This window comes from Lottia gigantea, assembly GCF_000327385.1.
Source record: "Lottia gigantea unplaced genomic scaffold LOTGIsca_52, whole genome shotgun sequence".
Classification (NCBI taxonomy): Eukaryota; Metazoa; Mollusca; class Gastropoda; family Lottiidae; genus Lottia; species Lottia gigantea.
This window is the reverse complement of record NW_008709781.1, coordinates 707,101-735,059: the sequence shown is the minus strand read 5'-3', so window position 1 is coordinate 735,059 and position 27,959 is coordinate 707,101. Positions and strand designations below refer to the sequence as shown.

At 34.5% G+C, this 27,959-nt stretch overlaps 4 protein-coding genes across 4 annotated transcripts; 3 read left to right on the top strand and 1 right to left on the bottom strand.

Moving 5' to 3' along the window:
• The first annotated feature begins 1,583 nt into the window (after positions 1–1,583).
• Positions 1,584–6,278, top strand: LOTGIDRAFT_234508 (hypothetical protein). The gene is made up of 4 exons (XM_009062601.1): positions 1,584–1,799; positions 2,287–2,456; positions 4,765–4,988; positions 6,139–6,278. Exons 1-4 carry the CDS (start codon positions 1,709–1,711, stop codon positions 6,257–6,259), a joined length of 606 nt encoding a protein of 201 aa, XP_009060849.1. The 5' UTR covers positions 1,584–1,708; the 3' UTR covers positions 6,260–6,278.
• Positions 6,279–6,928: 650 nt separating this feature from the next.
• LOTGIDRAFT_165565 (hypothetical protein) lies at positions 6,929–12,720 on the bottom strand (the record flags this gene model as incomplete). Its single annotated transcript, XM_009062600.1, has 5 exons — positions 6,929–7,608; positions 8,548–8,774; positions 9,279–9,536; positions 9,807–9,986; positions 12,419–12,720. 5 exons carry the CDS (start codon positions 12,718–12,720, stop codon positions 6,929–6,931), a joined length of 1,647 nt encoding a protein of 548 aa, XP_009060848.1.
• Positions 12,721–15,276: 2,556 nt separating this feature from the next.
• Positions 15,277–15,822, top strand: LOTGIDRAFT_165564 (hypothetical protein; the record flags this gene model as incomplete). The annotated part of the gene is made up of 1 exon (XM_009062599.1): positions 15,277–15,822. One exon carries the CDS (start codon positions 15,277–15,279, stop codon positions 15,820–15,822), a length of 546 nt encoding a protein of 181 aa, XP_009060847.1.
• Positions 15,823–18,149: 2,327 nt separating this feature from the next.
• On the top strand, positions 18,150–24,223 carry LOTGIDRAFT_165563 (hypothetical protein; the record flags this gene model as incomplete). The annotated part of the gene is made up of 5 exons (XM_009062598.1): positions 18,150–18,520; positions 21,157–21,336; positions 22,371–22,628; positions 22,988–23,241; positions 23,502–24,223. 5 exons carry the CDS (start codon positions 18,150–18,152, stop codon positions 24,221–24,223), a joined length of 1,785 nt encoding a protein of 594 aa, XP_009060846.1.
• Positions 24,224–27,959: the final 3,736 nt, after the last annotated feature.

The following is a 27,959-nucleotide window of genomic DNA, read 5'->3' as shown; positions in this document are numbered from 1 at the left end:
CCACGAATTACGACAAGCCTCGTTTTGACGTCACCACATATGCCACCCCAAACCATTAACCCTCCACCTCCAAACGGCCGGACCTATTGGATACAGTTAGGCGCCAAACGTTCACCAAATCGTCGGTATACAAGCTGCCGTCCATCGTTTTTGAAGATGAGGAATCTGCTCTCATCAGAGAACATAACATGTGCCCAGTCCCGCCGTTGCCAACGTCGAACTCGCCTGGCCCAGATCAGTCTGTTGTTCCGGTGTCGAGGCGTCAGGAGCGGTCCGCGGTAGGGATGACGTGGCCGGATACCATACTGCCGTAGTCTCCTGTAGACGGTCTGTCGACTGATCCTGTGTCCCAGTGCTGTAGCCGCCGTGGACGTCGCTGTTACGGTGCCGTTCCTCAGGTGTAATACCCGGATGTAACGATCTTCACGGGGCGTGGTTACTCGTGGTCTTCCACTCCTGGGCCTGTCTGACGTCTGACCTGTCTGACGTAACCGCTGCATCAACCTGGTGATAGTGATGCGTGTGCAGTCCAATCTTCTGGCAAACGTCGACGTGTGTCGGTCCTTGTTGGACCATTCCAACGGCTCTCTCTCTCTCGATGGCTGTCAAACAGGGCATATCTTGTGTTCTTTTTGTTGCTGTGATATCAACGTGTCTGATCAGCCGTTTTATACAGTTTTTATGCACGTGCAGAACATGCTAGAGAGGGAAATGTCACTTTCACGAAATTTACGTTTTTTCCCGGAAGTGATCACGTGTTCCCGGTATTTTTATCGACTATGCTGTGTTTGGGATGTGCAATACGAATTGGCATGTTTTCATATTAGACAATTCACTTAGTAAAAAACAATTTTGAAAATAAGTTGGTATCGTTTCTTTTGGACACTAGTTTATTATACTACAGTCTATTCTAGACTGTCGCTCTTTAAACTGAACGAATGAATGAATATCCGAGAAATATGGTAACTTGGACATGACATATACGTATATATGGTATTCACGTCTATTGTACATAAAAATATTTATAGCAATACTAATTATAATACCCTTTGATTGCTTTATTGCTTTATTTACAATAACTTACAAGACATAATATGACAATGTATTCAATATATCAAATTAAATGGTAGTCAATGTCGTTGAATAATATGTTGTTATTTAATACTTTAAACTAATTTTAAATCTCACGTCAGATATATTATTTAAGTTCCCCAATGTTGTTTACGGATAGAAATGAACAGAAGAGACAAGTTTTCTTTTTGTATGGGTATCTTTTCTGATTCTACATGACTGTTTATGGGGATTTTAAGGAGGTGAGGTGAGGTGGGGTGGGGTATGGGGGGTCTTAGATATTGTATTTAAATCGGCTTAAATTGTGGGAATCTAATTTTAATCACAAGTTCAACAAGTTGATTGTTTTCCTCAGAATAAGTCAAAGAACTATTTGAAACAGTTGTCCCGGTATCCTTATTTGGCTGACTGCTACTTGAGTTTAACCTAAAAATCAACAAATCAAAGTCTTAAGTATCTACGTAATTAGGGTTGGAGGTCAATGTTTGAAGATGGCGATTCAATAGTCGGAAGTCCGGTTGAGGGTTTAGCTCACGTCAGTGTAGGCTTACATCTGTATGTAAAGTTCGTTGTATACACTATTGTTGGTTGCTTCTCAGTTGGTTGTAGGAAGTTGTGGCGTGTCGTATTTTGCAAGATGAAGATTGAACTGTGTGTAATTGCCAGTATTTTGGTAGGAACCAGTGCTTGGTTGTTTTCAAGAGATCGAGTTGTACAGGCTGATGGAGGTAACACTGACATATATTTTTTAGATATTTAGTTTTCATGATAAGTTCCTAAGTACTGGATCAGATATATTCTTATTGTTTATCGTTTCAGATGAAAGCAAGTTTCTAAATTGGGATAAGATTTCGAACGCAATGCTCGTCACAATTTTGAGACAATTTTAAATTTGCAACCGAATGTTTTGATAGTTACTACTGGAATTTAATAAGAAATACATAAGTTTAATTAGACTGGGTACATATATATTGAAGCTCTTGCTTACTTTTCCAAAATATTATATCTTGAAACGAAATTGATATTTTTATATCTTAATCAATATTAAAAGAAGGTATGATTTGCAATAGGAAATAATCAAATTCATCGTTTAATATGCCCCCCCTCTACCCCCTATGTTCGTTAGGCACATCAAGTGCAGTAGAGAAGGATGTAAATCTCCATTTTATTTACAAACTGTCCGGGTTGCAAAAGTTTTTTTTCTCAATATTATAGAGGTTGATTCAACATGTCAAGGGTCTGGTGCAGAAGGCAGTTGTGAATTTTATAATTGTTTTGAAAGAAGATTTCCATGTCGAGCACGAGGATATATGTTAAGATTTGGATATCACTACTGTCAGCGATTTGAAGATGTGGATAATTATAGACACGAATTCAATCCACAGGTAAAAAACTAAATTAATAAACAATATTAATAATGCTTCACTTAAATATTACATAAGATGGGCACAGGTAGATTGGTGATTCACCAGAAGATAGCTTGCGAGGCAAGGTAACATACGCCCACTGGCAGCTGTCAGAAATGATGAAACAGTCTTTAGTGACTAAAGTACGAATTTTCTCATATTGAAGAAATTTTATTAGATTGAATTCAATTACATATATATGCCAGTTATTTATGCTGAGTAATTCCACAAAAATTTTTAAAATCAATATCAATAACCCAAATACAACAAACAATTAAATCACACAGCTCTAATCAAGGGCAAAAAACAACTTTTGACGCGTGTTTACAAAGTAAAGGGCAATAACTCAAAAAAAGTTCATCAAAAATATCTCAAGTTAGAACTTGTCCGAGATCTTATCAATTCCAATGATCACACCAAGTTCCATCAAAATCGGCTGAAAACTGTAGCGTCTATTGTGCTCACAAGCAAATTTTGACACCTTTTTCATAAGTCAAGGGCAATAACTCAAAAACCTTTCATCGAAAATGCGTCAAGTTAGAACTTGTCCGAGATCTTATCAATTCCATAATCACACAAATTTTCATCAAAATCGGTTGAAAACTGTAGCTTCTATTGTGCTCACAAACAAATTTTGAAGCAAAAGTCAAGGGCAATAACTCAAAAACCGTTCATCGAAAATGCGTCAAGTTAGAATTTGTCCGAGATCTTATGAATTCCAATGATCACACCATGTTTCATCAGAATCAGTTCAGAAATGTAGCTTTAATCCTGCTCACGAACTATTTTTAACAAATTTCGAAGCGTTTTAACAAAGTCAAGGGCAATTACTCAAAAACCATCCATCACAAATGCGTCAAGTTAGAACTTGTCCGAGATCTTATCAATTCCAATGATCACACCAAGTTTCATCAGAATCCGATGAAAACTGTAGATTCAATCCTGCTCACGAACTATTTTTAACAAATTTCGACGCATTTTAACAAAGTCAAGGGCAATAACTCAAAAACCGTTCATCGAAAATGCGTCAAGTTAGAACTTGTCCGAGATCTTATGAATTCCAATGATCACACCAAGTTTCATCAGAATCGGATGAAAACTGTAACTTCAATCCTGCTCACGAACAATTTTTAACAAATTTCAAGGCGTTTTAAGTCAAGGGCAATATCTGAAAAACCGTTCATCGAAAATATGTCAAATTCGAACTTGACCGAGATCTTATCAATCTAAAGCATCACACCAAGTTTTATCAAAATCAGATGAAAACTGTAGTCTCAATAGTGCTCACAAGAAATGATGACGGACGGACCGACGGACAGGGGCAACGACAATATACGACCACATATTCATGTGGGCGTATAAAAACCAAATGATCAAAACAATGATGGCCCTATATTTTAAGAAATCAAAAAATATATTCAGAAAACTTTTGGAAGGAAGGTGCGAGGTGCTTATATGTCTAAGTAATGCCTGTTTTAGGGATGTAGAGATCAGGGTGGTTGGAAGATATTAAGTTACTATTCAAGAGAAGGCACTGTAACATAGGGTTAAAGCTGTATTCACTCATGTTAAGGGTTGTATGTTAAAACGGAAATTTCCAAGTACCTTCAGTACGTATTGTAAGATTTGATTCAGTGTGACGAAGAGAAATTTATACATTTGAAATGAATCACTTTTAATATAAAAGATTTAATATCCTGGTTTATGTTATATCTGTTTCAACTGATAAGAAAGTTACTTCCGGATACTGATTAAAATCGGATAAACCTAATTATTAATTAATTATCTTGATGTCATCGTAATTGGTCTGCAAAATTTAAGATTATGTCCATCCTCGAAAATTTTTACACAAGCTGTGTTTTCATTCCAAACGCCTGGCACCCTCGATACCACCCATGACCACAATAAAAGAGTCAAATTAAAAAAAGTAGTTTTTTCTTTCAAACAGATATCGAAATCGATTAATTCACATTTCTTGAAAATAGTATTTGTATTTTCCGAAAATTGTGCTTTTATTGATTTATCTTCCTGGTTCCAGGATACAATTACCAAGATATGTGAATACCTTCTTATAATATTTATACCACTTGTGAAAGAAATAGTCATTTACAGTTCCATGTTTCTTTAGTGGTTCAGTATATCATACTATTATCTAGTCCGAAAAATCTGCAACTATTAAAGCGGCTGGAAAAGAGGCAGATGTTTTGGTCTGCTATCATGTAGTAGCACCTGCAGGATATGTGACTGTGTAACAATCGATAATTGTTTTTTAATTCATTTCTTTTAGGCTCAGAATTTCTTAACAGCATCACAACAATGTATGACAAAGAAACTCTCAGAACAATTTTACTCAGAAAACCAAGTCAATTGTCATGATTTAGAGCATGCAGCTTTCAGAATAATGGGGGATTGTTACCTGGAAAAGGGGTTCTGTGATATATTTTGGGACAATCGAGAAGCTTTTGCCAAAGTTTTTGATTCTGGAGATTTGTTTGACTCCTCATCTTTGAAGTAAGTACAATACAAAACTTTGTAAATACTCATTCTTCCACTCCTTCACTTGATATCATTCTGCAACTAGGTATGTCAACTCCGAATACCATTCGGATAATTCACGTAGATATTATTGGTTGTTTGGTATATTTATTAAATGCCATTTGGCCAATGACTTTAGGGGTTGACAAGACTATCCCAGCCAGGGGCAGTTCTTTAACCTATTAACTTTATTGCATTTGACCTGTACTATGATAAAAACTGTAGTGCAAGTCGCTAGCGATGCGGTCATGCTTACACTTCCGGAACACTAGATGCCACACTGACGCGTGTATTGTCTCGGTCTGTCTAAATCACAACCAAATCAATGGGCCGAAAACATAAAACATAGCATGGACTTATAAGGTGAAGCTCTCAGAAAAAGCAAAAGTAAAAGCAATTTCTAAATATCCTATAAGTAATCTATTGCTATCTGAGCACAAGCTTATAGAAATATAGAGTATAATAGTAAACGTTGCTAAGTAACTTATTTGCGTTTGTATGCAAAAATGAGTGCTAAAAAAGAAGATACCACAGGCGAATCAAATCATTGCGACCAGCACAGTGAAAAAAAATTCTCAAAAAGATCTGCAACAGACAGATACTTTAATGATATACCAATGCGTTTTACTGGACTAAGAAAACTGTCCCTCTGTTCAATATATTCTGGTAGAAATTTGGCAGCCAGCCATATATCATTCTCTTGAAAAGTCTGTGATAAGTCCCATCTAGGACCTTATCATGGTTTTTACGCCACTTGAACGCCTCAGAATGTTCCTGAGATACATAAACACCGAATTAACAGTCGATTGATTGTGGATTGTGGAATTTGAATGTCAAACTGCTATTTAGGAGCTTGCAAGTCTGACAGTGACAGAAAATTGCTTCTTCCATTAAGGAAAAAGAAGGAAATGTATATGGATCTTTTGCAAGATCTTTAAAATCCAGCTTTTGCTTTTTCTTGGTTTTCACGGAAACAAATTCTTTGATTTTATGAATGAAGAAGTAAGGAAAAACCCCCAAAAAGCAATTGCTAAGTTTTATGAATTCGGCCCAATAACTTTATCAATATTTTGCTTTTATCAAATTGGAGTGGTCTTGTCATAATTGTAATGCTTATTATTTTTAGGATTTGGAAACAGATTGGTAAGATGACCCTCAGATGTGGTGGACAATCAGCTGGTGGTGTCTTTTCTTTCATAAGATCTAAAATCATGAGCTGGAGAGATCATTTACCTTTCAAAAAATAAATTCACATCACTCCTAAATACACATATTGATTTACTGTGGCTTGACCAAGATGTTACTTTGGTTATCTCTCATTGCATTATGGTATGAAACGTCCAAATGTAAAGGATGCCCATTCTTCAGTTACGTTTAAAGTAACGTAGTTATCATGTTTACGGAATTTTCATCAAGTGTTAACTCGTCGCAAAGTACAGACACAGACCGTAAATGTCCCATATATAACAAGAGATATCAAGAGAGATCCATATCCATAAATGTCCCATATATAACAAGAGATATCAAGAGAGATCATTTACCTTTCAAAAAATAGACCGTAAATGTCCCATATATAACAAGAGATATCCTCTAATATGAAATATCATTGATATACTAATATCGAACCGAAAGAAATGCTTTATTGGTTTTTTAAGCATTTTTGTCGAATACTGTAAAACGAGTAAAGACATAAGGTTGTGTATGAAGACTTCTAATTTCCTTGCCTAAAATCTTTAAAAATATCTCAGGGCATAAGGACTTCACGCTTTACCGAAAATGAATTATAAATCTTCCAACATGAGGTATATTCATAACCTGATAAAAACATATAATACAATATAATTTTAAACGGGTTCAAAGAGGGTACACAAAGAAAACCCAGCGGCCTAATTTGCAACATTTGTTGCGCTATAGGATCAGAAGAGGAGGTGGGCAATGAAAAGATTGATCGTCAGAATTGTACAAAACATTTTGCAACTGATCAATAAGCCAGAAGCCATATTAAAATCTGCAAATGATACACCCCTTCGAAATGTATAGGTTGCCCATTCTACAGTTACGTTTAACGTTTGGTACTGATCACCATTGTTAGGGGACTTGTCATCAAATCTTAACTTTAATGCTCTGTTCTTGAATTCATAAAGATCATTTAATGGCGGACTTGCCAAAAGTGTAAAAGTATCGTTGATGCCAGTTTTATATAAAACCCCCTTCAAGTTGATCCCTAAGCTGCACTGCAAGACATCCGTTTCCTCCAAGTATTTTATGTAGAAATCACCAATTATAGGATGACCATAACTTCCGGTATAGCTGTGCGGATTCGGAACATCCTTGGGTGTTTGGTATGGATCTGGTTCATCAGCTGATATATCAATAAGATCTGGTAATGTGCACACGTTTGTTTCATTGACAGACGACTCTATATTCATAATAACAGTATCTATCAGATAGTAAGCAATCCGAACCATTGCTATGAATCCTTCTGAACCACCAGGACCATTGGAATTAACATGAAGAGCAACTTGCATTTCAGGTAGAACCACTTGAATGGCAGAATATCCATATATATCTCCACTGTGAGTGTATATTATCCTACCTAAATAAATGAGAATGTGGGCAAAATATACTTCTATTCAATGGGGTGGGGCACATTAAAGTTTTACTCTGGAAAGTGTTGCGCTCAATTGGAATTGTATTACATAGAGAAGGACTATATTGAAGTATACATGCCCACGCGGTGCGCACGTCGCCACTATTGAGAGCACTCTTTGCTTGACTGATTGTGCAACACGGACACCAGGTGAATTTTGCAGAAATAAATATGAGTCTTATCAGAAATAGATAAGCTTAATAATATCCTATTAATTGAATGATTAATAAGTGTTATCCATTGGATCACTGAAACCAGTGGATGTCATTGTACGTTTCTAACCAGTGGAAAATGCTCAAGGTCACTTGTAGGATTATATAAAACACAGTCACCACGCCTCCTACTCGTCTATAAAGAGAATAACCAGTTTTCTATGGAACAATTACTATAGGTAGGCGTAAATTACGAAATTTTGGCCTATTTGTGCTAAATGTAAAGGAACAGATGTTTTAGGTTAGATATTATTTAAGAAAATAAGGTACAATTCCAGTTAAAAGAGAGTGGTACTTTTCTAACATTGTTCGATATTTGTAATTTAATGACCAAACGCTTTAAAAAAAGAAGAAGTTTCGTTGTTTGGTGAACCTATCGTAAGTTAAGTATGTAGAGAATAACATCTTCCAGCGGTCGTGATTGTTAGATGGCAAGGGTCCCTCGGCAATATTTACCCCACTTGAGTAACAATAACCTATCGAGAAATCTGTAATACAACTACTTTTCAAGCTTAAGTCTTGCAATCTTGAAAGGGTTATCACAGAACAAAGCGGCACCGTCCGTGTCTTAGTAAAACTTGGTGGATTGGGATTTGGCCTCGCAAGGTTGCATCCGAGTGGTTCACATGACTGAGTAACGATTTTGGTCTCAAATAAAAGAGACAGAACTTACCTCTGTATGTTCCTACGCCCCAGCCCATAGCATACAATTTACTGCTATAATCTAAGTCGGGAAATAAGTTCTTTATAAACGTATCACCATTTTCTCTGAATACAACTGGCTGCACGGCCTCTAAATAACACTGGCTTACATTATGGATTTTATACTTCAACCATTTTACCATATCTCGGGCACTTGTCAGAACCGAGCCTGCTGGATCCAGTGGATGAAAGGTTACTCTAAAAAGCATAATCACAGATAAAGTAATTCAAGCCACACATAAGTGTAAAGGAAAAATGAAAACAAAAGATGTTACCAGTCATGACAAGAGAAAAGTTAAGGGAGTTAAAATACGTGTCATTGTTTACAAGATGACCTTTTTTAACGAAGAATTACGAATTATAGAAATGTGAAGGGATTTAGGTAAACATGTACACAATGAAATATAATGTTAATTAAATGTCTATGAAAGGGCTGTTTTGTCCATGTGCTATATGTAACTACTCAGTAAGTTTACACCGTAGCAAATCTTCGCCCCTGAAATTCTTCAAGTCGGAGTAAAATATATTATTTCAAACTGTGTACGCGTCCATTCTCTCACGAAAGAATAGCTGGATTACGTGGGCTAACACAGTTTAGTCTGCTACATAATATCTTGTCATAGTTTCGCATCCCTCGGGACAGAAAATACCGATCCACGACCAACGTTCTAGAGGGTCGTATCTTGTTCATTTTTAACTCACCTAGTAACGTTCATGACATTACTGTACTTTTTAGTGTTTGCATCAAACGTGTACGGGATGGATAGGTTCTTTATATCTGTATCATAAAACGCCGTAGAAGATACCATTCCTAACTTTCGAAAAAGCCTTGTGTTAATCAGATCTTCCCATGTGCTATTACCAATCACTTCCGCTACATACCCAGCTAACATATACATTAAATTATTATAATGAAATCTATCTCGAAATGGATACAGTTCTTTCAGATATTTCAATCTCCTGAAATGTAGGCAAAATCAATATTAAATCGTTACGTTACACTAATACACCCGACAGTGGCGTGGCGGCTTTTACATCGGCATAGCCCCGACATTGCACAATTTAAAATCTCGAGAGACATTTTAGGTTGGTACAGTACAACACAGTCTTTCATTTATAAGTGCTTGATAGTACTTTGTTTTGGTTCCACTGCAACATTTAGAATATCAAACAGGGATAATAAAGTTAATATAAGAAACGTTCAAATATGTGATGAAATGAAGAACCTACCGAACTAATTCTTTTCTTGTAATAGACGTAGGATAACCTGCGAAGTTTCCCAATTCAATACTCTCTAACCCTGTGCGATGTGATAAGATATCTTTTAAACTCATTTCAGACGTTCTCCAATGATCAGTTGATTCGAAATCCTTCCATATATCTTTCAATTTGATATTCCAATCACAGTTCCTGAAATATAAATTGTAAGACGACGTGACGTGTCTTTGTCTACTTCAATCACTCTAGCTGCGATTTTAACATAAATCATAATAACCAATGCTCTGTAACTTACGAGCAATGGTACAGAAATCGTTTTAGGTGCCCCCTATACAACTGCGCCTTTTGTACAATCCGATATAAATAAAAATATGTTAGTCAATAATGCAAAACTCGAAAAAGAACTTGTAACTCATACTACTTATGGTAGTTCAAATAAATTATTATTAATGAGAGCATAGAATCAGAATATCGTTCAGTTTGAAGTGCTTGTGACAGTTCCTGCTCCGTCAGAATAGGAACAGCTAACTGAGCTGCTACTGCGACGGAAAATTAGCTCAGAGCGTGGTAAAAGCTACGTTATGGTTGGCGCCATTGTCGCCAATATTCGACGTTGAGAATTTCTTTTGACAAGCGTAATAATATTGTATTAGAAACGCTATCTGTTCGCATATGTCGCAGGTTGATAGCGATTGATGTATAGTTTTTAATTTTACGGGACTTTTTCTAGGTTTACTTCACGTTTGCCGGCGACCAAGCCGGTGAAACGGGGTTATTCTCATATGCCATCAGTCCTTCTAATCTGTCTTGCACCGTGGAGGGTAAATAAACCAAGTACTAACGATCCGGACTGCAAAACTAAACCAAAAATTGGCGAAACATTAGAAGCAGCTATTGAACTTTTCACATGAGGAATCATAAGTGAGGAAGTATTTCATAATAAAAAGTAGTATCAGGTGTCAGCTGTCGAAGAGCTTCCCGGTAACTAAATAGAATGTCTGTGTGTTCAGGGCCTTCATCGATTTCAATACTTTCAACTTCATCTACATCAAGATGTTGGCCAATTGGCAAACTTTTGATTTATATTTAGAAATGCTCCTACAAAACTAAAAACATTTCGGACATAGATGTTCTGTTGTAAAACAGCAAATTCTGCAGATTTCTATTAATCTAAGTATGGAAAATTCGTGTAGCCTTCACCTGCATGTGTGCGAATATTAAAGAGACGAAAAACGACCACCTTCTAGAATACTGTTTCTAGTAACCTTTTAGAAACCAAATTTAAATTTGCAAGTTTACAATTACATTCATGATAGTTATAACAAGCAGTGGCGGAGCCACTCTTATAAATTTCAAGAGTGAAAGTACAGGAATAAAAAAAAGGACGATATCATAACGTACCTGCGTATGTTCACATTTTAAAAACAGGGAAGAAAATATGATTCAAATCTGTATTTATAACATTTTGAATATCTAAAACCATAAGGGTGGTTTCATATCCTTTTTACCCACATTGCACGGCCACCCCGACACTGCATTATATAAGGGGGAGTTATTTCACAGCAATGGAAATTGGTATGGACTCACTCCACTAAAACATCTTATGCAAATGATTGTATAGGAATGTAGTCCAGGCTATTTTTAGAAATCTTCTTTCTCTCTCCCTTTTTGGCTTTTTGGATTTTTACATGCCTATTTTTGGGTAAAATTTGGTCTAGATTTGGAATTTGATGTCTGAAATTGATTTGGTGAGATGATGAGAGACCTAAAGGTTGAAGGCTAATTCTAAAAATAGTCGTTTTGTGAAGTTCCAAACTCTGAGTATAACCGGTAGTAGTCTACTTTCAATTTTAGTAGCTCAAAATTTTCATGGTCATCATATAATGAATTTTTTAGGAGACATTGAGAATTGGTCAGGCTTTCATTCGACATATTGGACATATTTCAACGAGATTTCTGGATAAAGTTATAGAAGGTTGAATTTCGTTTTTTAACATGGCAAGAGATGGCAAATGAATTAGTGGAGTGAGTCCGTATACATTAAACATTATCTGATACTACTACATTGTTTCTCTTCTTTTGTCTACTTCAACCACTCGAGAGGTCAAGTTTCTGTACGGTATAGGCTGCGATATTAACATTAATCAGGTTATAACCACAATAACCAGTGTCATGTAACCTTGGCCACTGTTTTATGAAGGCTTGTCTCAATAGTTTAAAACAATGGGGAGAAGCAGAAAAGTAAGAAGTAAAACTCCATTTCATTTTATGACAACATGATTGAGAGGGCATCAATGGAGGTCCACTTTTTCCTGAAGATTTTCAATAACAATCATTCGTGAACTCTGTGTATGGAATTCCTATCAAATTATCTGGTTCATAGCATCATTTACAAGTGTGTTGTACATCTGTAAAACTGTATATGTTTTTTTTTATATGATTATTAAATACATCTATCCAATAATCCAATAATCCAATGTTCAAAGGAAAGGAATCAAGTGATCTAATTATCAACATTATCATGTTATTCTAAAAAAAAGCTGCTGAAATTAAAGTTATATTAGTTGGTAATAATATATTTCTTTAAGCAAAATTTCAGGGATTATTTCGTTAATTATAATTACCGTATATTGAGTTTTTCATCTTGCAGTAAATCTGTTAACAGAGCAACACTGACTGATTTAGTAACTGAGCCAATACAAAATAACGTATCAATATCAACGGCTCTGTTAGTTTCCAAATCAGCTATTCCAAATCCTGCTGTTAAATTGTCCATTCCACTTACTATCGCTAAACTCATGCCAGGCATATGCCTACATGTCATCAACCTTTTAATAACACTTTCTGCTTTCGGTGTTAGTTCTAGTATACAAGACACATTGACCAAGGCAGATAATACTATAATAAAATAGATAGAGTGAGCCATTTTTTAAGATGAGAATAACAGAATTGCCAAAATGTACCAGAAGTATGATATATTTATATTCTATGTTGTCTGGTACCGCTAGTTATTTATAGAAACAATTATATAGACCAAGTATTTATATACTAACAGCATTAAAGAAATGACAGGCCTCTTTCTATATTTACACTTTGCATACTTATCTAGTTAGCACTGTTGCAGGTGTTGCTGTTTATTGTCCACACCTTCATACAAAGTGCCCGATGATTAAAGATTTTTTATTAAATCCTTTAATACAAATAATACCCAAAATTTCTGGAAAACCGCCTGAAATCAAATTGATATTGGTACATGGTACAAAACAAAGAGGTCTGTAAAGTTTGGTACACACGAACTAACTTCTAAAATATAAAGTCCTTGTATATCTAGCCAAGATATTATTAGTCTTTATACGCTATGCTTGTACGAAGGTTTTAGAGTGTACGCCAATTCAGTTTTCAAATTTTGATCAACTTGTTTGAAATTTTTCGTGATATCTTGATAGTTCGTACTAAACCTTGATATTTTTAATTCAATATCTTTTGAAATGGTAAAACCCCGCAGATTGGATCTAAATTTTTATAGACAGATATTTACGTCACTAATTTTAATTGATCGTGGGCTCCTAAATATATCAAAACAAAGTATAGTGGAAGCGCCAGCCTTTCGAGACTGGACTGACTCAATGAAGAGTCGAAGCTGAATTCTAATTGTGGCATCTGTGTGGATTGTCGTAGTCGCAAGTCTCTCCTGGAGCGTTTGAGAGGGTTTTTCCCAGGAACATTAACGAAAAATTGACTTGATTTTGGACAAAAAACGTATAAAAATCAGGGAGGCAAAAATACCGGATTGTTGTAACTGAGAAGACGACATTCTTCTAAACTTTTTATGAAAATATTGATTGCAAGGAAATACTTGATCCTTCCTAAAATAACAATTAACCCAAAGAACCGCGGAATCGAAGGAAGAAGAATTTAAGACAATATGAAATCAATATAAATTATTGGATGACAAATTTTGTTGATTGCGTAGGAAAAGTTGTAGGAGTCGAAATTTCTGTTCGATATCACAATTCATCAAGCGTTAATATTGATGTTTATTTAGGTTCTATTAAATAAATTTAATAGGTTAATATGTAGAATCTCAGAATTTCAAAATAATTTTCGAAATTGCTGACAACCTATGAATAATAAAAGAAAGTTATGAATCAACTGGTCTGAAATTAGACGACTAATTTGTTTAGTTTCTTTTCATTAACGTTTGCTGCAAATGCTAAATGAATGTCTCAACTTAAAGAGGCTTATTCTATTCCATGGTTACTGAATTATCCACAAGCAATATTGAACTTACATTTTATTCACAATTTTCTTCTGTGTAGCAATCAGTGCAACAGATAAAAGGTTAGTGACGTGTACGTTTGCAATTTTCTTCTGCGAAATATTCTGCGGCAATAACATCTTAATTAAAGTAGACATTATTCATGCGGATTTGGCACACCACGTAGCATCATGTGGCTGGAAGACAAACACTTCTCGCTAAAAATAAGATTTAATCTTGATTTGGTCAACTAATAACTAATTATATCAGAGTTCATTAATTTATTTTACGCGGTAGAAACATGCTACTGTGGTTCTATTTTCGTCAATTCTGTCTTCACAATTCCAAATTACAATGAAAAGAAAGTTACGACCACATATGTCATTTTGAACAACAAAAACTTTATTGTCTGTTTGTGGTGAAGATCGTCTCCCACGAGAGTTATTTGTGGTTAAAAGGCATACAGAAAAAAACTCCACTCATTAAAGAATGAACATTATCAGACTACTGCTGTTTTGTACGATAAATTGTTGATTGTTTCATCTAGAAATTGCCTTTAAACAGAATTAGAAGCTTAAGGCCAAAGTAAAACAATTATCATCATTTTATATGATACATTATTGATGTAGGTGGTCGCCTTATCTGGAAATATTCTCGATCTGATTTAGTTATCAACACCACAAATATCTGTAGTCAATGAATACGTAAATAATTCTTATATGAAAAACATGCAAAAATATGGTTTTGTTATTGGGATTTTAACAATAATCAATGAAAAGACTCATGATTTTGCTGATATATACCACTTGGATATTGACAACAACTCTTTATGAACTCATTAATAATATGATGTTATTTAGTTTTAACTCTCGGTCTTCTGGCCACATATTCTGGAAACGATCTTAGCGCTAGGATGCCCTAAGTCCTTATCTTCTAACATTGATTCTAGGACATCTTAGCGCTAAGATCGTTTCCAGAATACATACTCAGGTTACAGTTTAATCAACTGGAGACAATTTTGGATGATATAATTGCGGGCGATTCTGAATTATAAAGATATCAATGGTAAGTTTATCTATTACCAGAATACAACCAGATATCAGTGATGGTTTATCTATCAAGAGAATATAACCAGATATCAGTGGAAGGTTTATCTATTACCAGAATACAACCAGATGTCAGTGGAAGGTTTATCTATTACCAGAATACAACCAGATATCAGTGATGGTTTATCTATCAAGAGAATATAACCAGATATCAGTGGAAGGTTTATCTATTACCAGAATACAACCAGATGTCAGTGGAAGGTTTATCTATTACCAGAATACAACCAGATGTAGATTTATCTCTTACCATAATACAACCAGATATCAGTGGAAGGTTTATCTATTACCAGAATACAACCAGATGTCAGTGGAAGGTTTATCTATTACCAGAATACAACCAGATGTAGGTTTATCTATTACCAGAATACAACCAGATATCAGTGAAAGGTTTATCTATTACCAGAATACAACCAGATATCAGTGGAAGGTTTATCTATTACCAGAATACGACCAGATATCAATGGTAGGTTTATCTATTACCAGAATATATACAACCAGATATCAGTGGAAGGTTTATCTATTACCAGAATACAACCGGATATCAATGGTAGGTTTATCTATTACCAGAATACAACCAGATGAAGGTTTATCTATTACCAGAATACAACCAGATATCAGTGGAAGTTATATCTATCAAGAGAATATAACCAGATATCAATGGTAGATTTATCTATTAACAAAATATAACTATATATCAGTGGTAGGTGTATTACCAATAATAATAAAATAATATAATCAACAGATTATAACCAGATATCAGTGGTAGGTTAACAAATATACATTGAATATATAATTCGCAGCTACTCATTTGAGTTCAACCAAAAAGTAGCTTTCTCTATTTATTGATAACTTTTTAACTAGTATATTTGGTAATTTAGTTGGAAAGAGTTCCATCATTAATGCTCAAGAACACTTCTTTAAACAAACGTTCCGAAGTGTAGACATGGGAATAACTTCTACTTGTCCAACTTCGGTAGAGACACAGGCTGAATTATATAGGTCAATAGATCGCATAGCATGAAACTCAGAGTAACAAAAACATGTTTTTTTTTTGTTTTTTGTTTTTTTTAATATAACCAATTATCAGCTGTAGGTTTATCTATCAACAGAATACAACCAGATATCAGTTGTAGGTAAAATATAACCAGATATCAGTTGTAGATAAAATATAACCAGATATCAGTGGTAGGTTTATCTATCAACAGAATATAACCCGATATCGGTGGTAGGTTTATCTATCAACAGAATATAACCAGAAACAGATATCAGTTGTAGGTTTATCTATCCACAAAATATAACCAGAAACAGATATCAGTTGTAGGTTTATCTATCAACAGAATACAACCAGATACCAATGGTAGGTTTATCTATCAGCAGAATATAACCAGATATCAGCGGTAGGTTTAAAAATAATCAGACATATTAAAAACGTCCATATCAAAGTGTCCAGTAAGCCTTTTTTTCTTCTCAAAAGATTTTTCCAGAGATCAGTGCCGGCTTACAATTAAACAGTAGTCGTGGCTTAATATTTAAATGTCTGAGGTTCGATCCAGGCACTGGGCATTGACATGTTTGCATTTCATTTGGCTGTGAATGTTTTACGATTTTCAAAAAGGTGTTAATCGCGTTTTTCCGTCACTGAAGACCACCTAGTAGAGTTTGTCTGCATTAATTCATTAGATGCAAGAACGCTTGTTCCCAGTATCCATGAACCTGTATCATCAACCTTGCAACACTTATATAATATATTCATTTCTTATATAATGAGAAAGGTTATGAGAATTGACCAACTGTTGATGATAGGTTTCACTAATTGTTTGGCAAACTAAAAGTTTTAATAAATGAAGCTTAAAAATCCAATGTTGAAGCTTCAATCAAATTCCGTCTGCCCAATTTAACGGGCAATTAACACCCATACGTTAAAAGTAGGTAAACCACAAACAGATAAAAACATAGAAATCGTACGTAATTATTGAAATGGAATTAAAAAACAGGTGCTTCATATAGAAACGGCTTACTGCCTAATTACACCAAAATTATCAGAACAAAAATAAACATTGTGCCTGCTGTTACTAGAAATGTGTAAATATAGCAGCGAATTTCACAGATTCATCTTTATACTATAATCCCTCAATTTGTGTTTTCTACAAGAGATAACAGGAAAGTTTAAAATAAAGATTTATAAGTTACTTCCTGTCTGTTTTGTGACTGTGGATAGTGGATTTCATGTACAATAAGTTATGAAATTTGAAGCCGTAGTCGGAATTAGTTTAAAAGTTTCAAAGTAACTGAACACTTAATGTGAGAATAAATTGTGGATTCTCTAAATGTCAGTCTCATTTTCAAATTTGGATATAATAATAACTCCGAAATTTTATAAAGAACAATGAGTTTCAAACATGATTTTGTTATATCCGAAATACAAACGACGAAACATCGGAAAGAGTGGGCGCCTAAAGAGTGTCTTCAATCTGGGAACAACGTTGTGAATTGAATGAACTCTGGTGTGAAGTTGTTTTGCGTTAAAAGAAAATTCTAATCATTGGTCAAGTATGGGAGAAAGGTCAACTTTAATCCTTTTACGATAATTTTTTTAAAACTGTATATTTTAACCCGTATAGGACTTTTTTTTCAACATTATTTTGTATAAAATGGGATTATCTGATGACTGAAACAAACAAGTCTAGAGAACTGGGTTGTTTATAGGTTTGTCACGTTACGAGAAAATCCCCAACAACCCCATCATTTTGTATCAATAATCAATACAACATTTAGTCGTGTCGTATCACGATTTTTATTTCTTTTTCTTTCAACTTGTATATTTTTGTCCTGTGATGGGAAGCTGGTAACTTGAAGATAAAGTTGAAACAATGTGTTTCTTGATTATCACATAATGCTCCGCGAAAGACGCTATGGAACCAAAACTTAAATTACGACAATCGAAAAGGTCTGCTTATAGAAAATATGAAATTCTGCGTGCTTACAGCTAAAATGCTCATCAACACTCATACATCGCCAACATTCCAGTGTCCAACGTTGATACGTTTCTTTGTGTTCCTCGTAATTATGTGCATATCCTTGGATAAAAGTAATTCAGTGGAACTATCCGATTGGCAGGATGTGTCTAATTCAGATATTCAAAAATTTGAAAATATGGTACGGACGGTATTAAAATGTCGCCAGGTTCCTGCTGCCTCTATAACATTAGTAAAAAATAATGTGGTGTTACTTTCTAAAAATTATGGATATTCTGACCCAGAAAGACAGATCTCTGTTAAAAGAGACACTAAATTTTGTATCGGGTCATTAACAAAGGCCTTCACAGCAGTAATACTTTCCAAAATTCTTAGTGAACATCCGAAGTAAGTATATACTCATGTAATGATTTTCTGACTCTTCTCCCGCTGTTATATTATTGTTTTTCTTGTCTGAAGAAGTAAACAGGTAGTTTATATTAAATTCTATTAAACTGGTAATAGAATATTTGGATTCCTGAGTGTTAAGACAATTTACACTTGATAATATGATTGAAATGTAGGATTGACATAGGTAGTAATCGAAGATGGCACTGTTATTTAGTGCTATGAGATTTCGGTTTTTAAAATTATCTCTTTGTCTTTCATAAACATTGTATGGAATATTTTTAACTACGATGTTTGTTACAGGCAAATTATCGCATCCTTAAGTTATTACTGCGAACATTAACATCCAACTAGTATTATGGTCAAGACATAGATTTTTAGATTTCCAACTGTCGAGGGATCTTTAACATGCACAACCTGCAGCACACGCGGCATTAGTTTATTGTGTCATCCAAACAAGTAGGCGCTTTTTTCCATGCCAGCTCCTCTTACACGATGTTTCATTGAAGTATTTGATCGAGTATTAATGTGCATTGAAACGAGTCTTAATGAAAGGTCACAGTTTTATGTGATAACGTATTTAGATGCATTGAAACGTGTCTAAATAAAAAATGCGATCGCGTAATTTTGATCAGTTTTATCCAATCTTTATGGAATTTTGTTTGCTGGTATCATATTGAAGAACTTAAAGTCAAGTTCGAGTCTGGCCAACATAGGATGAACGGTTTTTCATATTTGGCATAATATAGACTACAATTGTTATTCTATCTTGATGAAATTTGATACATTGTATTTGAATTTTGCTTGTGTTAAATAGGTCTTTGTTAAGGTTGCAATTGATAATAACTGGATGAACGTTTATTGGGTTATTTCATTTGTAGTTCTTTAATATACGAAATTTGTATATATTATCATTTCCTACAGCTGCCAATGGGCGTATGTCAATTTGATGGTCAATTCTGATATACTTATATAACATTAATAGATACAGACCCAATGACCTGATTGCACAATGCCCACGAGTGAAAGTAGCTTGGAGAGCAATTTACTCTAAGATTTTTTAAGGATTCTAGTATGAGGGAAGCCTTTTATTAATTCGTTTTAAATGTTAAACGCTGTAAAATAAGTGCAGGGATGTATGTTATAGGTTTCAATAAATATCAAAGAATGCTTACTCAACAAGTTATGGTCAGTTATTTTTCATCTGACCTTTCAAACTTTTTTAAAGGACATTCACAACCTCATTGAAAAATACATGTACATGACTATTTAGATTCCCGTTCACTGACATCGTTCATTTTAAAGTTAATGATGTCACTCTGTACTGGGTTAGTCACCACGACATCCCTTTCGAAGAGTCCATATCTTTTATCGTTTATTTAGTATATTTATTTGCAAATAGTTTCCAGTTCTAATTATATTCCCAAAGTGATGGATTTTATATCAGAGTTACATATTTGTAACGTAACAATGGCATAAATGTTTGTTTTGTTTTGTTTGATCAGACAAAGGTTTTGCTGAAGACAATAAACCGTACCTTTTTTTACATTTCATGAAGAAAACCTACATATACCATCCTTAAACCCATGTCCACGAGATTATAAAATTAAACGAACTTAAAATGAAATGAGTCAGATAGTTTTTGATATTTTAGATGGATAGGCAGAACGGTACTATTTGTCCATAGAATGACAACGATACTGATTGACCAAACGGTATTCACTCTTCTCTTCCAACTTAACAGATCAGACCTTACTTGGCGTCAAGCCCTACACATTCAGATTGGAACGATAAAAGCTTCAAAGTTGATTCTGCTAATCTGGCCATGTAGTCATGTGGTAAATTGTTGTATAAGATGTACATTAACACCATCATAAAATATTAACTTCGAGGAAGCCATTAACGCGTTTGAGTAAATCTTTCAGTCATTGATCAGATCGTAGAACAATTAATACAAATTTTATTATTACTATTCAAACCATTCACACCTACTTGTTTTCCTGATAACTTCCGGGTCCGAAAGGCGGTATAGTCGCTAAACATTTTGCTTCTCGATTACTACCCCAACATTTGTATTGTTCTTACTCTTACTTTGTGTTACTTTGATTTGGTATAATTTTATACTTACCATTGCCAAACAGACCTAAATTGAATATATGATATTATTCCGTTATTTTAAGAACCCGAAGACGCCACCATCACTTAATGGCAACGAATGGCGGTTGTGTAGCCACAAGTCGCATGTTTTACTATGCATGTTCCCAATAGAAATGGCCATTTTTTAAACGATACCAGCATTCGTGGCATTGACATACATTGATTTATTAAGTCTATTCATGGTCACCATAAAGTGATCTAAAGATTTAGTAGATAAAGATATTGGTTGGTATGATAGTATGATTACATAGTATACGTATGGTATCAACTCATATCTTTGTGGATTGACTAATCTGTATCGCGCTTCACAATGTCAAGCTTTTTACGCATTCCGTCTTGGCATTGTGAAGATGGTTGCTATTTTATGTAATATTCAGATGAATCAACCCCTTTCTAAAGATTTCCTCTTGGACCTTTATCAGCGATGAAGGAAATGATTGGTTTGAGAAATATATGAGGATATGTTTTGGTTATTTCAGTGTCACATGGGAAACCTCAGTGAAATCTATATTAGGAGATGAATTTCGGCTGAGCGATGACCTTCGCACAGATATGGTGAATATTGAAGATTTGTTAGCACACAGAGTTGGTACTCCAGCTTATTTTAATGCATTACTGGTTGGTTTTCCAGAAGAGGTTACTCGACTCAATCTGATAAAGTTTGTATTGCTTTAAATATAATTATGAGGGGTTGTATTGATACTTGCTTAAATTATGTACCAAATGCCATTAATTTGGCTCAAAAATAAAGAACGTAAACTTTCCGTCATATGTTAAGGATTTCCTATGCGCATACTTCATCACTAAAAAATAGATGTTTTCACTGTTACACCATCACATGATTTGATGACCACCATTTGTTAAGCTTATCTTTATGAAACATAAACGAGCACTGCAATGTCATTTCTCAAGCAAAGCAGATGGGGTTACACAATAGTTGAATCAGCTTTCTGTAAAATTGTTTTAATATATACGCGTATCGAAATACCTTGATATGTACTTCAATCTACAATGACCTAAGTATCAAATATAAAAATGGTTGACAATTACTGGAACAAAACGATAACATTGATTTCATAACGGAGGTTGTCACCAAACTCGAGCAGAATTGATACCGTTGTCTATTAATTGACCTCTTCAGACAAGCAATTAACAACGTTTCTCAATAACATATATCGCACCTTATTCAGTATGGCCATCACGTTCTCCGCTAACATTCTGTGTAATCCAAGAGACAAGTTGATAGCACCATATTCATGTTTGTTAATCCCCATTGATCTGAATAATCGCACACTGCCACTAAATTGATGTTGTAATAAAAACAAGCCGAGAACTTGTATCTTCGTATTTTCCTATTGGTGTAAACAAAATATCACTTGCCAAAATGTGACAACGTGAATACAGAGAAAAAAAGGCTCAGTAACCAGCAGTGACAATATAAATTTGTACTAAAATAAGACTTCAAGATTTCATCTTGATATTATGTTTATAGCAGGAAGCTATAGATTTTAATGTAATGTACAATGCAATGCAATAAGGAATTATTTGGGGTAAAGCAAAACTATGCAAATCAAATGAAACGTAAGAACACTACTATTTTGACGTGTACAAAATTAACAGTATCATATATTATGGAAAGAATCTCACACAAAGGTATTATTTTGTTAAAATTGTAACTCTACATCAATTTCAGGAGGTTGCGATATATGCCTGCAGTAGCACCATTCAGAAGTAAATTTATGTACAGTAACTACATGTATACTTTAGCTGGTCACGTTGCTGAAATACTCAGTGGTAAATCCTGGGAAACGCTTGTCAATGAGTATATGTTGACACCACTGAGGATGTCGAGCTCTGGATTTATAACAGATCGATCTGATTTCAAAGACATTGCTTTACCCTGTGCTTTAAAGCATGGGAAATTGGTAAACCTTAACCCCATCCTTCTACAGTAAGTATAGTTTACTTTATATCAGTATGCAATCACCACAACGGTTGGTAACTGCGCGTGGCATCAGCCAAACTATTCAGTATTTCTGAATCAAGCATACTGACCTAGAAATTTGAATAGGAATTTTGTATCGATAATAGTTCGCTATTGAATTCAGCCATGCCATTGACAATTCATCACAAAGCAATTTCACCTGGGCATGATTATGGAAATGATGTCGGAAAACAGCAAGCTTCAAAGGCCAATGCGACTATCCACAATAGGGGTTCTAGTTTTGTTTTAAGGTGAAATATGGAATTCATTGGTGGGTAATTTCATATGAACTCTACATTTTTAAAAACATTTACATGTATTTATAGTTCAGTTTACCCATGTGGCCCAGCAGGTTCTCTCTACACTACCTCAGATGATATGGCCAAATGGTTACTCATGCTCCTCAACTCGGGTAAAGATATGTTTGGTAATCAAGTCTTTGAGAACAATATTCTGGAAGAAACTTTCAAACCCATGATGCCAGTACCGTTTCCTGGACAAGACCTCTTGAAAACCAAATACCCCATCTCAGATGTCCAGGTATCTTATGATTTAGGTTGGGTAACTTCTTATTACAGAGGTGAGTAAAACGAAATATGATTCACTATATATTATCATAATTTGATAATTACATCCACTTGTAAGACCTAATTCATAGTACCCAGTTTTAAAATTATCCAGTGAGCCATGCTACTGTAAAGGAACAACTTTTTATATATCATATTATACGTTTAAAATCAAAGCCAAATCACACGGATAGACATTAGCACCAAAAAAAGCATTTCACAATGCTAAATAACACAATGCTAAATGATCTTCAGCGACTTTTTCTTTTGACAGGGTATAAGAAGATTTGGCACTCTGGTGGAATAACTACCCATTCGTCACGACTCTGGTTCTACCCTGACAATAACGTTGGTATATTCGCTGCTGTTAATGGACCACAAACTCGCGAGAAGACGCACGCTATGCGAACCATTATGAGCTATGCCAGTGACATATTGTTAGGGGAAACACCCTGGCTGAATTATTCAACAATCTGTACTTTCCCTGCACCTTGGGCTGAACGTCACGCGATCAAAGAACCTGTCACTGTTAAGCGGGTAGCTGGTGATTTACGAACACGAGCACCACGAGAACTGGTCGGTCATTATTACCACTTAGGTTTCGGAGAAATACGGGTACATTTCGGGGATGGAGGTGCGCTTATTCTTCGCTATGGTCGATTCGGAAAAATGTTTCTTCATCAAGAAAAGGGATTAGAATTTTCTGGGAAATATTTTGGTCCTTTATGGTTTATCACTGATTCGGATGACAGTGTGCAATCAGAAAAGATTCGGTTTGTACGAAGAGGTATGAGAATATCAGGATTGTATTTTTACGTTGATCCACAGTATGACCCCTCGTTCTTTAGAAAAGGCAAGATGCCAAAGGTTTGGTCAGATCCCTTTTTGCGGACAGAAAACCAGAATTGTAACCAAACATCTAGTGCTGAAACTATAAATGCAGTTCTAACATGTGCTTTTGGATTTATTGGTTTCACGTTGTCGGTGACGCTGTGAGAGTTAAGACGCGAGCTAAATTAAAAACAAATTTCCATTTTGTAGAGTTAATTCAAGAAACTATCCATGCTTTTACTTCTGTACCTGAAATGTCCTTGCAAATATTAGATGTAGTTTTTTTAATATTAATCATTTTTAATATTTTCTTATATTGTTGTGTTTATATGACACTTATTTTTTGTGTTAAGACCAAAGTATAAGTGTGAAGCATCCATGAATTATTATTTTCTTTTCTAAAGCTAGACGTAGACGACCGCCATGATACATTGTTTTTTTGTCCATGAAACATCAAACCAGTTACTTATCACGTGGCAGAAAAAACGTCTTGTGCACATTTTAGTTAAAATTCATGTGACAATATGGCATTATACATGTTTCCTTGAAACGATGTCATTTGTGTATGACAATATTTTCATGGACAAAAAATCGTCACTAGAACTCTGCATTCGTAACATAAGCTGTTGATCATTGAACTTAAATAAATAAGACATAGATTTATTTTTTCATGGAAAATATTGTATTTGTTATTAATTTTGTTTTTTTAGGGGTGGGGGGGGGGGGGGGGGGTTAAAGTGATACAGTCGTCCTAATATTTACTTTACTATCCGATAAAGTTAAATTTCAGCAATCAATATCAAAAATAGAATCCGACGTTTGGTTCTCGTAAAATTTAACTGTAACGCATCGTTTCATTTGTGACAGACGTCCTGGAAGGTATTAACCATTTAACGTCGTTCATTCATTAACGATATGGTGATGTTATTGGTAATACATGCATGTAAGAATACTGATAACGTACTGAAAATGAAGATGGTTTCAAGAGGCGCGGTGTGTCGTTTTAGTAGAACCCAACTCATTCATTCTCGAAAGGGATATTCGACTAAAATAGTACACAAACATAAACGTTACTTTCACACTAAAAATATTATATTATTTCAATTTATGTAAAAATTTTGCAATCGATATCTTATATGTAATCGATAATTATGTGTAAAATTTAAGTTAACGAATATTGTATTCCTATTGTCTTTTTCATATAGAAGGTTGTTTTTGTCTTGTGAACCAATAAATATATACATTTAGCTCTATTGTCTTAAATCGTCTTAGAGTAAAGTTAATATACTTAAGTCTTTATATGTTTGTGTCATGAAACATAAAACATTTCCATTTAAGGGATTTAGTAGTTTTTTTTTATAAAAGTTTTAAGTTAATTTCATCTCCCTGAAAGACTTTTCAGAAGCAAATTTCGTTGTCCGATATGTCTGCAACGGCAATGAAAAGAAATAAGGCGTGGTAACTTGTCCAAATTATGTCGAAAGATTGAGGAATAAGAGTTTTGCAGTGTATGTTAGTATGATATGCATCAATTAGATTATATCTAAACATTAATGTTTTTTTGATGACGTTGATCCTATGAAGCTTTACATTCCCCCGAGGTGACTGTTTCAAGTTAGAATTTTTTCAGGACATTTTGTCTGGGGGATCCCTGTAGCTTCGGGTGTGTTGTTGTCATTATTCGACCAAACTACGTGGTTTATCTTCGAGCCATACATGTACTCTAAAAAATGATGTGCTTTTTCTAGGCGATTCCTGCTTACCTTTCAGGCGAACATTCTAAGAATTTCAAACCCCTCTAATATTCTTATTATTAAATTTGAATACGTGTTTGTTACCATAATGAAAGAAAATATAAATTTTAGTGCAGTACAGTACTGACAGTATATTTGGGCTAAATGTACTATAGAGTTATTTCCCTTGAAGTATTTAAATTGATTTATATCTACTAGTGTTATTTAATAAATGACAATAGAAACAATTTACAAGATTCAATCTGTTGAAATTACTTCTGGGCATCGGGTAAATGTCATCGAAATCTTGAATTTTTCCCACACAGTAACATATCAGATACTAGATGTACTTTATAATACCACCACCGACGGGGATACATATCGAATCTTTTATCTATATAGATAATTAAAATTGTGTCATCAAGAGTTTAAAAACCCACCATTGCCTGTTCCATAAACTCAGTACACCATTGGCCCTCTTTTGTACATAATGATTTAAGATCAGGAGCGTTGACAAAATGGATTTTTTATATAGTAAGTTTATTCATTCACTACTTTCAAACTAATTTCAGAATGTTTCTTATTGTTCATTTTCAGTCGATTTGCCATGCAATTTTTGTAATATCTGAATGGTATAAATAACACTTTGAATGTCTTTTACCTAGATGAAGACGTTTAATTACATTAAACTTCTTGAAAATTGCCTTTATAAACTCGGAAAATATTAAAGGGATTGTAAAGACGTTTTCTAAACGTTTTATGTGTTTTGTGGAATGAATATATACATTATGTTGATATATCACTTTCAATCTTTATGTTTTCAGTTGGAATTTTGATTATTCATCTGTCGTTGTATTCAAAATTAAGTGGACTTCATGTACAACTTCATGGTAAGATAACTTTAGTTTTAAAAATTGAACAAGACAACAACAAAAATATTGCGTATCGTCTCTCAGAGTTTTATCTCTGGTTTTAGAGAATCATTTCAGAATCAAGCTCAATACAACATCCATTTTGCATAAGACATTATCAGCATTCAAATTAAAGGAACAATTGGCTCATTATTCAACTAAATGAAAAATATGGAAAACTATACATTTGTACAGAGAGAAGCTTTAAATAATCTAATCTTTGAAGATTCTATTCATCCCATATCCTGTAATGCTTGAAAAAAAAATAATAAAAAGACTTGCTTGATTTTTTTCTATTTGAACGACATCCATACTTTCCCCACTGAACATATCATTATGTACATAATTGGTATAGTGCAGTATAATTTGGTTTGTTAATTTCAGCTATAAGCCGTTGTGTTGATGATGCTTGTGAAAGTGGTGTTGGTGTATATCCACATTGTACAGAATGTAATAAATTCATCTACTGTATATTTGGTTATGCTGTTGAAAGAGCTTGTCCGGAAAATTTAGTATTTGATATTACTTATGGAATATGCAATTTCCCTCAGAACTCAAAATGTTGGTTAGTACCAAATTATCCTTAATCTATAGAAAAAACCTTCAAAAAGCGTCATATATTTGTTCCAATCAGTATTCGAAATGCCCATATTTTTACGTCGTGGTTTGTTAAATTTTAAACATTTCCACGCTGGTCTGTCCACTCATTGTGATTTAATGAAATTTATTATAGTCATGGTACAGGATTTAGAAAGAAACCAAGGTAGTTTCAAGCAGATAGGACTATTTCTCTCTCGCATAGGAAGTTTCTGTATTAATATTTTAGCTCTCAGATTGACCCGTCCGCGGCATAAGATTAAACTTTCCCTTTTATTGCAGGAACAGCATAAGCTTAGCACCGGGAAGAATTGGAATCGAACGTACGTTTAACAAACCTTCAAAGAGTTTGTTCAAAAAAAGAGATAAAAAAGTTAACAATGACGACAAAAATCAGTTATTGAATAAAGACGACCAAGCGGTTGAAGTCAAGGATTTAAATAGCGAGTTCAAAGTTACCCTGAGATCAGGTGACCTACCAGAGGAAGTGACGTTGAAAACAGATGATCCACCAGAGGAAGTGACAATGAAAACAGATGATCCACCAGAGGAAGTGACAATGAAAACAGATGATCAACCAGAGGAAGTGACAATGAAAACAGATGATCCATCAGAGGAAGTGACAATGAAAACAGATGATAAACCAGAGGAAGTGACAAT

Bases quoted from the DNA above. Each gene is read 5' to 3' on its own strand.
- LOTGIDRAFT_234508 (XM_009062601.1), top strand. From the start codon at position 1,709: ATGAAGATTGAACTGTGTGTAATTGCCAGTATTTTGGTAGGAACCAGT. The intron at 2,457-4,764 runs GTAAAAAACTAA...CATTTCTTTTAG, and splicing joins GACACGAATTCAATCCACAG to GCTCAGAATTTCTTAACAGC. The intron at 4,989-6,138 runs GTAAGTACAATA...TATTATTTTTAG, and splicing joins TTTGACTCCTCATCTTTGAA to GATTTGGAAACAGATTGGTA.